Below are 11,334 nucleotides of genomic sequence, written 5' to 3'. Positions count from 1 at the left end.
AGTGAGACATGATTTAACCAAAAAATAATAATTCTTAACAATAAAAGTTAATATGTGAAATTCTAATACTTTGTAACTTAATTTATGTCGATCCGTATGACCTAATACTTTCCATTTGTTATAACTTATATTTATTTTACCCTTAATCAATTCAAATGTTTTTTTTCGGAAATAAGCTTATCCTTAATATGAAGGATTTTGCACATAGATTACAACCTTTTGAACATACAATTAATTATAAAGGATTTATCATTAGTGAGAAATTCTACGTTTCATAATTGTGCACAGATAATGACAATTGGGCGACTGGAATGCAAATGAGACTACTTTGATTGTCAATTGCTTGACTAGAATGCAAATTACACTACATGTTTGTCAATTGCATTGACAAATCACATATTGTATTTACATTTTCAATTAATTGAGCACATATAATGGCAATTGCTTAACTGGATTGCAAATGAGACTACTTTCTTTGTCAATTGCACGACTGGAATGCAAATGGCACTACCTGTTTGCCAATTGCATTGACAAATCACATTATATTTACATTCACAATGTCGGATTCTATTCTCAACATTAGCTAAAATACAGATGATTAATGGATCAAGACATGATGGTATAAGATGCTAGGTTACACACCTGTTTCTCTAATTCTTCAGCAACATCCTCAAACAATTCTTTTGGTGTTGAACCAGAGGTATTAGATGCAACAGCTTCATACGAAGACAGGTCTTTAACCTACAATCCAAAGACAACACTTATCAAAAGTGCTTCAGATGCAGAAGCAATCAAACATTTGTCTTTTGATTTACTATGCAGCTCTTCTTCATATATTATCTCCACAACAACTAGAGTTGAGCACCTTCATGCAGTAATCGAGCCAGTGAGTTTTAGCTGTAAGAGTACCGTCGGCAACATGTTCTTCCATCAGCTTTCGAAACTCATCTCGGTTTTCCTCTCAACCCGCCACAATTGTTCCTTAAATTTAGCGAAACACAAAGATAAGAACATTAAACTAGAAGAAAGATAAATTATCATTTATATGGATTATACCTTCTGTACCTTCTTTTGTTCCTCTTCTTCCTTCTCAAGGTCGCGAACATAGTCCCGCAACAAAAAAAAAACATCATATAGTTCTGGTACATGAACACAACCAATCTTCTCACACACATGATTGAACATAGATTATGTGATCTACCTGGAAAATGAGCAACCTGTCAAGTTTTTCAAGATGCAAGCATCTCTCATCATCCTCTCAGCGATCTTGAACTTTCCGCCACTGGCTGTTCACCTGCAAATGAATGATGATCATGACAAAAGGTAATAGATAAAATCAGTCATAATAAAATACATGTACACGTTCCTTTTACAAGGCTTACCTTGATAAAGTCACAAGATTCCAGGAATTTTCTGTACTATGCAATATTCTGCTTATGCTCTTCAGCCGCCTTTTCTTTTTCCTGCATATAAGAATCGAAACCTTGGTAGTAAGAAAAGGCATCCTCTATGACATGAGACCACTAATTTTAATCTTCCCACTCCAAACGAGAATGACAATGGAATTCTAATACATGGCAATCAATTCACTCTAAAAGATAAATGTATCTCAGTAGTTTTTTATTGCTTTTGATTGAGAAAAGAACTCAAAATTGTATTCTTTTCTGTCAGTTTATATTCCCTACAATCTAGGAAGTGTCAACATCTATATTAAGTAACATGAGCACCCCATGGAGTTTTGTACACCTAAAGGGCAATGAAAATGAGGATACCATTTAAGGCGGTTTTACCAAAGCAAATTCAACAGTTGGAAAATGCAAATTTAAACAAATCCACAAATTGAAGGGAGTTAGAACAAGTGGAGAACTGGACAATAAGTGAGACAGCAAGCCAATAAGCCAATACCACCAGTCCAATTGGTGGTTCTTCAACATAATTCATGTTTAAAGCATGTAGAGGCAATTCTCAATCCTATCTACTTGATACCAAAAATCTTTTCTAATAACATCAGGAGTCAAATATAAGGCCCTAATTTACAATACGATATCTACAAATGGTGCATAGCATAAGTCAGAAAATGAAAAATGAAAGGCAAATTGTTACCTTCCTCTCCAATTCTACAATGTAGCTCTCATAAAGATCTTCCCGGTCCCTCGCTCATTCTACAACCTTGAATCGTTCATCATTTTCAAACATACTAACAACTTTGCTGATCAGGCCAATACATCAGTCAGAACATTTAAAACATTTTGCATGCTTCCCAGTCATAAAATACATCAAAAAGACTAAACTCAAAATCACACTATTCATAGAACAGAGAGGAGTAAACCTCCATCTGGTTGCTGACGTAAGTTCCTTGGACTCCTTCAGAAAAATATCAAAATACAAACTTTTTTGTTAAGATCAAGGCATGATGTATTATAAAATTATTAAAGAAAAATGCAGTAACCAATTATGACTAGAAAGCAACATACTTGAAACATTTTTGAAAATTCTTCCCGAGCTTTTTTCTGCCTCATGCGCCTCTCTTCATTCTCCAGTTTTTTTCTTTGACCCAAGTACTAAATTAATAAATCTCATTAGTTTTAGGTCAGAAAATGATGAGAAATATTCTTGATAAAAATCATGAATATTAATTAGGGGGGGAGTCATTGAGCAGTGCACAATTCTAATGAAATAAAAGTAGTCTTGAATATGTGCAAATAAACAAAAGAACGACCAAGACTCTAAAGCAGTTAAGAAATCATTAATAAGATTACCTCATTAAATGCTTGCTTCCTCTCACCTAGAGTTTTCAACGAACTATTGTCTGATATAACATTTCAAAAACTGTTAGAAGACTCTTCAACAACAAAAGATGGTGATAATACGAATGGAATAGCCAAGCTACCTGCTCCCAAGTCCAATCGGAGTGAACATTTGCAGATTCCAGAAGTGCTGTAAATGCATTTTTTTTCCTCCAAAAAGAGAACATAATTATACACATATTATTCTTTGAACAGGCACGGCAATGAAAAATTGGACAAAGACATAAAATCAAATATGTGTACCTGCTTATTGGCAAACACCAATGGTTCTTCATCAACTGTTTTCTCCTCTGACGGAGTCACATTAACTTCAATGCCATTAACAATCGCTTTAGGAGTCTTGGAGTGAGTATCACAAACTATATGCCTCTCGTGGTAATCCTTTGAGGAGCTAAGATCCATGTTACAACCAAGGACTTGCCGTGTGGGAGTGTGAGAGTATGAACCCTTAATGCCAGCTCTTGTAGACCTCTCTTTAGAATGTTGACCATTCTGCCCATTTTTGCTATCAGCCAACCTCCCTAGCTTCAAAGCAATGAGTGATGAATCCTGGCTATTAGATTCAGTGACCGGGCTCGAAAACTTTGACCCAGATTCTCCTTCACACCACTCAAGATCTGCAACACCAGCACCCACCAATTTGTTAAATACAAAATCAATTATAATAATCCATATTAAGGGAAAATTAATGAGAGTAATCTTGATGGAAGAGAAAAACATAAAATTGACCTGCCAAATGGTCCAATGGAACAAACTCTTTGGGGTTGCGATGGTGAGGAAGCCTTCGGTCTGCATAGCTCTCATTCATGACCAGCGTAATTTTGGCCAGATCCTTGACGCCCTACATGAGAGAAGGAGGCTGAGATGAGAGAAAGAGAGAGGAGTACAGGCGTTAAGTCTGAAAACGAAGAGGAAAAGGGATTTAGATGAGATAGAGAGTGAGGGTTTGGGATCAGAGAGAGCGAGAGATAGAAAGATGAAGTGAGTGAAGAGGGAGCTTAGGTTTTGACAGGTTGGGAATTTTCTTTCAACCTGCTGAGCAGGTTTTTAGGTTATCCCATTCAATGGTGTGGATTTACCCAGGAAATTTTAACAAAATCTAACGGTGAACAGGACTTGGCGCATGGATGCGCCAGGTCCACTGTAGAATTTTCCCTAAAATCAACCCCTAGAAGGCCAGAGAGTTCAATGATTTCACACATTGCCAAAGATGAGAATCATCTCACACATTCAACACTACAAGAAAAACAGGTATTAGTGGCCACCCACTTGGTCACAGAAACTACCCTTTTTGGTCACTGAATGCAATCAGTGTCCAAATATTGGTGGTCACTGGGTGGTCACTAGAAGCTCGTCACAAATTCTATTTAGTAGCCAATGTCAACTATTGGTCACTACAACACAAAGAATCAGTGGCTATCCCTGTCTGGTCACTAATAAAAACGCTATTAGGGACCACAACTTTGGTCACTAAAGGGCTTACAATTTGGTCACCAAAACATGCATTTTGGTCACTGAAACTGGGTCACGTGCCCACATTAGTGACCTACTTGCTTGGTCACTAATGTATTTCAAAAAATTGGTAACTAATTAGGTTTACCTCTCCATGTTCTTTATTTATTGTATTACAATATGAAATCACAATTAATTTCTTTTAAACAGTGATGTAGATAAAATTTATAGCAACAAATAATTCAATGCATTCAAAAGCAATCCATATATCTAACATTCTTCCAACAAATTCACAAGATGTCTCAAAAACAAAATGCTACATATTTAAGTTCAACCTAAATGTCAAGTGATTCCCAAAAACAAAAAACATAAGATTCATCACTAGTAGATTGTCTTCTGCCTTTTAATCATCAGATCACTAGTAGATTGTCTTCTGCCCTTTAATCATCAGACCTGCATCAAACAAAGAATAATGTCAGTTCTTACTTGGGATGCACTAAACCGGGAATTAACTAAATGGAAGAATAATTAAACTCAAGAGCTAGCTAGCACATCTCTAATTAATTAGTTAAAGTTTATCTGTCACTTGTCTGAAGTAACTAGAAATTAAGAACTCATTGATGATGAAGTCAAGGATAACTGGAAATTAGGAAATTAGTATATTGTGCAGTTTGCAAAAATTGTATCGTAGTAAGATGAGAGTTATAAGCTAACCTCATTGATGATGAAGTCGAGAATAACTGCTCCAGCAATCTTTTTACTAGTTCATCCGTCTCATTTTGCCTTGCATGTAAACCTTATAACTGATACTTTTGTGTAGCAGAATTCTCCTTCATTTCTGTTAACTCATTTGCTAGAAGCATACATTGTTTCTCTGCGTCATCAGCCCTTTTAGTTGCCTCATCTGCCCTCATTTTAGCCTCCTCAACTGTTGCATGACTGTATTGTCCGGCTTTAAATGTTTTGGGTTTCGGACCTACTCCTAAGCCACGTATATAACCCGACCTAGGTGGACCAACAACGTTAGAAAGAACTGAGTCATATATTTCATCATCAGACATCAATTCAACAGATACCTCATCTGTTTGTGTGGTAGGTTCTTCAGATTCTTCATCTCATCCTACACAGAACATATACATCATGTTTATGTACAATAAGCTCAAAGGATCTAAAAAAGCTCTAAAGCAATAAAGACTTACAAAAGCATTCTTGGCATCTTCGCCAACCCATGTTGTTTTCTTTGTGCTGAAACAAGTCAATGCAGCTAGGTTCTTCAACAGGTCAAGCTAACAAATAAGGACAAGACAAAAGGTCAAGCTGACTTGCGCTAACCAATATAAATGGGCTGAGACTGCAGACGTATTTACCAATATTTGTACGAAAATCATAAATGCTCTACCTTCTTCACTATCATCCTCTTCATCTGAGTCACTAGAAGATTCAGTCCCATCATCTTCATCCTTTTCTGAGTCACTTAAACCTTCTTCTTGTCTTTTTCTACACAGGAAAGAAGCAGATGGTAGCATGTTACTTGTAAATTTCTTGAATAAATCAACCCGTTTTAAATAAATGACATTCAGAAAAGAGCATACATAAAAATTATACTGCCCAATAATAACTCCAGAAAGTTACATTGCTATCAATTAAATGTAAATGTAGCTTAGCTGTGAATCCAACTTGGTTGAGCTGTATATTTTTCTTAAGCACAAAGTGTTGACATACCTCATCAAACAAGCATAAAAAAGAACAAAAAATATGAATTCCTTAATGAGTTACAGAGGACGGCAGTGCCATTTTTTTTCCTCTTTTTCTTTTGCTAAGTAAAGAAGTCGACAACATATGGAGTAGCTGATTCCTAGAGTACACCCTCAAAAGGAGTACTTGACTCCTAGAGGCGCCTAGGAACCTTATGAACCATAATTCAGATCCTAAGCTTTGATCTGGCTGAATAGAGCATGACACAGCTAATAATTGAATACAAGAGCCAAAACATACTTGAACAACCAAAAGTCACTGCCTTATGTACACTTCATACTGGGGCCACAAAATTTCTTTCAATTACATACAATAAGTACACACTAACAGACTGAAATTGAATTCAGGACTTTGAGAAGAGTGTTACCTTTGTTTATATGCAGCAGCAACAGATTTACTAGATGACCCTAGCGTCATTAACAATTTATCATACATGGATGGCTCTTTATAAACCATTTCGTCTTCACAGGACACACCGTTAGATTCTTCCTTTGGTAGTTTCCCTGCATTAGAAAAAGTACCCTGATCTTGAATATTCCAATAATTAGGCATCAACATCAACTAAATATCGAAACTCCCTTATGATAGTAATTGGACGTAAACCCTCAATAGTACAACAGGAATCAAACTAACTTGAAGGAAAACAGTGATTATCTAAAGTACTAATTTTAAGGAACAAATTCAGCCCACAAAACAGCTAAAATTGGTATGATTTTGAGAATATGATCTTACTAGCCTCAAGGTCATTTCTCAAAATCGAAACATCTGCAACACAGATTAGGAAGTTAGAGCATCAAGCTTTTTGGAATCACACCTCAGAATCGAAATTCAAAGAGAAATCAAAACTAAAATCAAAATTGAACCTAAAATCAAGCTCTGCCTGAGTACCAAACGAAAACCTAGCTGATTTAAGGACACAAAATCTACCTCGCTCTAATCTCTCACTCTGATATCTCGCTCTGATCGCGCGCTCGCTCAAATCTCTCGCTCTGGTCTCGCAGGCTCATATCTCGCTTAGATCTCCCGCTCTGGTCTCGCGGGCTTGTATCTCGCTCTGGTCTCGCCTCGTTCTGTTTTCTTTTTGATGCGATGAGCGTGTTTTGAAAAAGAAAATTCTAAGTTTAAAAAACGTTAATTTGTCACTGATGTATTACATAACATAAGTAAGGCTACCTTAGCATTTGTGTTGGTCACTAACTTTATAATTTGAGTTGTTTTCAATGACTAATTTAAATATTGATCAGAAAATTTAGTCATTAAAAATTAAAAAATATGCCTAAATCAATTTACTGACTATGTAGTATTATTGGTCATTAAATTCACTGTATTTGTGACCATTATTCATGTGGTCACAAAGAAATTGGTCACTACTGGCCTTTTTTCTTGTAGTGCAAATTCATACATAAAAGAAGATAAATTCAAATTCATAAATTCACATCAATGATAGCATTTTTGTTTTTTGTTTTTGTGAATGCAGAGAAAAAGTTGGGAAAAAGAGGAGCACAGTTGTGATGGTGGACGGTAGGGGTGGGCATAAAAACCGATGAACCGAATGAACCGACCGAACCAAACCAAATCGGACCGAAAAATAAGGTTTTTTTGACCAAACCGAAAAAGTCAACGTTGAACCTGACCCGAACCGAAGTCAACGGTTCGGCCCTCGGTTCCAAATTTTTTTGAACCGGTGGACCTGAACCGAACCGCCTATTATTTAATTATATATAAATTTGACACATGGCATGATATTATTGCCTAAAATGTGCTTGTACCGTGTGCTTGCTTGCACTAGATTACTCTAACCTAATATAAACATCTCCTCTTGACCTAACTAGCAGCCAGCCTCCATCTCAATTAATTTTTTTCGCCGCTCTCCATCTCTCAAAGAACAAAACAAGCAGATCTATCGTCTCCCTAGCTCTATCGTCTCCCTAACCTAATATAAACATCTCTCAAGCAGATCTGGAAGAACAAAACAAGAACTTGACTACCATGGTAGGTCTATTATTTATGTAGTTTTGTGTTTCTTTCTTAGTTTGCATCTTATGAGACTTTTAGTTATGGTCTGATGTAGGAGCGTGGGGCATGAATATTGTGAGCTCTGTGGGAATTATCATGGCCAACAAGCAGCTCATGTCCCCCCATGGCTTTGGCTTTGGCTTTGGTAAGTTCCTCTTTCTTCTTCTTCTTTTAACTATACTGTGTTTTCTTTTAATTTCAGATCTGAAGTAGACATCTTTTTTTCATAATTCATATTCACTTCTTCTCACCATTGATTTTTTTTTTTGAAAAGAAACTTTATCATTCAAAAAGGAAAGAACGAACACAGAACACAATGGCCAAGGGGGCCACCAAAAAAAGAAAGAACAAAAAACAAAAAAACCTCTACCCTACAACACAGCTGCTTTCCAGTCAGCTCCTCTCTAATTTCCTGAGTTCATTTTCGTCTGTTTTGTCTAATTTTATGACCTTAGTTGGGGTAAAGTTGCTTTCTTGCAGATGCCATATTTATTTTTGTTTTTTTTAATGTTTTTTTTATGCCCACCCCTACCTTTTCTTGTCAATTTTGTATTGGGTTTTCGATTGTATGTGTGGATCTTAAGTTTTGATTTTGCATATGTGAGAGCTGTATGTTTTGGATTGTATATTAAATATACATGCACTGTAGTGATGTTCATGGTCTTCAGATTGTTCATATTTGTCATCACAGTGGAGAGGCCATTAGTTAAAGATAGATGATAATTTTCTTCTGGTGCCTATGTTTGCTTTTATAAAGCTCTAATATGAGGTTATATAATTTTGTTGTTTATCTGTTTCTTGTTCAGGAGTAGTTCATGATTTTTGGCATATTCATTTGTTAAACTTTGAATGGTTTTGAAGATAAGCAAAAAATTTATTTCTATTTTTACTGAAATTATATGTTTGGTGATTGATTGTTGACTGATACAAGTGTATTTTTGGACAGATGAATGCAGCTTGCTTTGTCAAAACTTTTGGATGGATGGATGCTGATGTTTTGAAGGGATATTTGTTATTTTTTTTGTCATGGGTTGTAATCGTTATAATTTGGATTTCTTGCTTTATTATTTGTGTGGGTGTATTATTTATAATTTGAATGAGTTCAGCATTTGAAAATTGAAAGAGTAGAAAAATATATTCACAAAAAAAAAAAGAAAGAGTAGAAAAAAATGATTTGGGCCAGTTAATACTGAACTAAAGATTATTTGGGCTTAAAAATAACTAGTAGTGGGCTAAAGCCCAAAACCGACCAAAAAGCCTGAACCGAACCTGAGCCTATCGGGTTAGCTGGTTCGGCACATTTTCGGCTTTTGATTTGGATCCGATCCAACCCGAGAACCGATATTTTACTCGATTCGGCCCACGGGTCACTCAAAATTCAACCTGACCCGAACCGTGCCCAGGCCTAGTGGATGGCTCACAAGTCGAAGAATTAGACGCATTAAGAGACAATGATCAATTGTTTATCTTTTGAACATGAACATGAAAATGATGTATGAATGATCACTAATCAGTTTCAGTCACTTTATCAATGAAATTCTATAGCATAACTCATGTCAAAGATGAAGATTGGACAAAGAACTTACAACACCTACATTTACAACACCTACATTCTATGCTCTGTTGTTGAGCATCTCTAAAACTGCATAAGAAACTAAAGATATTACTCTAAAATTCAGACTAAATTATCTCAAGCACAAAAATAATACATTATAAGAAGTCATGGATCTCATGGGTTGTAATGGACACTAATTTGCTCCATTGTCGTGGAGGACAATAAATGTTTCAATCCTATCTCAAGTTCTAGATCATTATTTTAACATTAAGATCTCAAGTAAACAGAGTACATAAAATTCCAAGTTATCAAACATAGAATACACACAGTTTACAAAATAGAAACCTGCAATATCTCTTCAAGGCTGAAATGGATGCTCCATCGTCTAGCATCTTCCTTCAAGAACCCAGTGCTTTTGGTTTGAACAATATGCAGTCTTAAGGCCATCAATTTAAAGTCCCATATCATTATCAAGAATGAACAACTCTCAAGCTTCCAACCCTCAAATTCAAATAATAAAAAAAGTAAGAAATTAGCAACGTATATCTGAGAGGGAGAAAGGGGAGAGGTGGGAGAGAGAACAATTCGAAAGAAAAAAATACAGAATTATAATTTCAAAAAATTACCAAATTCCTATATAAATCCAAAATATTACCAAAATAAATAAATAAGGACTTGCGATTCAATACCCAAATCATTAAACCCTAAATTAAAATAGGACATATAAATCATTTTGTTAGAAAGCCTAGACCAAAATTCAAAGTTGAAATACTTTCTGCTATGATGCGAATCATCTAAATTGCACAGTTAGAAAGAGAGGGAGAAAATTAGAGTTCTTACCTGCCACAGAGAGGTTGAGAGAAAGCCATCCACAGAGATCCAGATGAGAGTGAGACAGAGAAATCATAACTATGAAAACCTAAAAAAACAAAACAAAAAAACCAACGATGAAGCAGCAGCAACAAGGAAGATACCCAGACCAAAAACCCTAGAAAGGAGAACGAAATGAAGAAGGAGAAGCAGGAGCATGACCTACTTGAGAGGAGAGGAGATGTGGTCGCGGGCATCGTCTCATCGTCACAGAAAGAGGAGAGGAGCTGCTGTGGAAGGAATCGAACTCGAAGGGAAAGAAATGAAAACCCAACCCTAAACTTGAAATGTCTCTTACTGAGAGAGCAAGTATTTTTTATTTGGTTTTACCTACAGCAACCAATTTAACCGGTAACCAACAATCAACGCTTTGGATTACCCCACATGCCCCAGCTACTCATCCAATGGTCTATAATAAGTGGCGCATCAGTGCACCTGGCGCACTGTAGAATTTTCCGGACTTTGTGTATGGCCAGTAAGGGTCCCCACTTCTTATGCTATATAATCATGACTTTTTTATTTAAAGAAAACAAATTAGCCCCGATAAAGAGAAAAATTTACAACAAAACATATTTCATGTTTTGGTATACATAATCTTTGTATCTTTCTAATACTTATATCCTTCCCCTATGGTTTTTAATATTATATATTTGCATGTGCATATAAACAGTTTTTTTGCATGTGCATATTATATATTATATATTTGCATGTGCATATATATTAAGTAAAAGATGAAGAAATTTCATTGCAACTGTACTTTTCAAGATGCCTTTTTCTTTTGACAAGCATTATCTTTACTTTTTCTTTAGACCAGCATTTATCTTTACTTTTTCTTTAGACCAGCATTACCTTTACTTTTTCTTTTTGTTCTGGAATCTG

The 11,334-nt window shown here is 35.7% G+C and overlaps 2 protein-coding genes and 1 long non-coding RNA gene across 10 annotated transcripts; 1 reads left to right on the top strand and 2 right to left on the bottom strand.

Annotated features, from left to right (window-relative positions):
- Window positions 1-307: 307 nt before the first annotated feature.
- Window positions 308-10,729, bottom strand: LOC148296443 (pre-mRNA-processing protein 40A-like). 7 transcript variants are annotated; one of them, XR_015833475.1, is made up of 14 exons: window positions 10,622-10,729; window positions 10,426-10,504; window positions 9,931-10,086; window positions 3,537-3,648; window positions 3,051-3,424; window positions 2,891-2,957; window positions 2,760-2,809; window positions 2,475-2,561; window positions 2,104-2,364; window positions 1,383-1,463; window positions 1,202-1,294; window positions 1,057-1,086; window positions 866-981; window positions 308-741 (listed from the first exon to the last, which is right to left on the bottom strand). XR_015833475.1 is itself a non-coding variant. In XM_088247921.1 (9 exons), exons 2-9 carry the CDS (start codon window positions 10,051-10,053, stop codon window positions 2,158-2,160), a joined length of 900 nt encoding a protein of 299 aa, XP_088104047.1. In that variant the 5' UTR covers window positions 10,054-10,086; window positions 10,426-10,494; the 3' UTR covers window positions 2,100-2,157. The 7 variants fall into 7 exon arrangements, 2 of the variants coding, with proteins under 2 accessions (XP_088104047.1, XP_088104046.1); XR_015833477.1 differs by lacking the exon at window positions 10,622-10,729 and having other exon boundaries at window positions 1,057-1,089; XR_015833478.1 differs by lacking the exon at window positions 10,622-10,729 and having other exon boundaries at window positions 1,066-1,089.
- LOC148296445 (uncharacterized) lies at window positions 4,501-7,162 on the bottom strand. The gene is made up of 7 exons (XM_088247922.1): window positions 6,942-7,162; window positions 6,382-6,779; window positions 5,659-5,756; window positions 5,459-5,545; window positions 5,336-5,379; window positions 4,974-5,264; window positions 4,501-4,712 (listed from the first exon to the last, which is right to left on the bottom strand). Exons 3-6 carry the CDS (start codon window positions 5,716-5,718, stop codon window positions 5,057-5,059), a joined length of 399 nt encoding a protein of 132 aa, XP_088104048.1. The 5' UTR covers window positions 5,719-5,756; window positions 6,382-6,779; window positions 6,942-7,162; the 3' UTR covers window positions 4,501-4,712; window positions 4,974-5,056.
- On the top strand, window positions 7,833-9,146 carry LOC148296444 (uncharacterized). 2 transcript variants are annotated; one of them, XR_015833480.1, is made up of 3 exons: window positions 7,833-8,006; window positions 8,070-8,175; window positions 8,977-9,146. It is a non-coding gene; the product is annotated as an uncharacterized LOC148296444 (long non-coding RNA). The 2 variants fall into 2 exon arrangements; XR_015833481.1 differs by having other exon boundaries at window positions 7,834-8,006; window positions 8,086-8,175.
- Window positions 10,730-11,334: the final 605 nt, after the last annotated feature.

The sequence above is a fragment of the Prunus avium genome, chromosome 2 (genome assembly GCF_965620075.1).
Source record: "Prunus avium chromosome 2, drPruAviu1.hap1.1, whole genome shotgun sequence".
Classification (NCBI taxonomy): Eukaryota; Viridiplantae; Streptophyta; class Magnoliopsida; order Rosales; family Rosaceae; genus Prunus; species Prunus avium.
The sequence above is the reverse complement of the archived record's forward strand: the minus strand, read 5'-3'. Positions and strand labels throughout refer to the sequence as shown.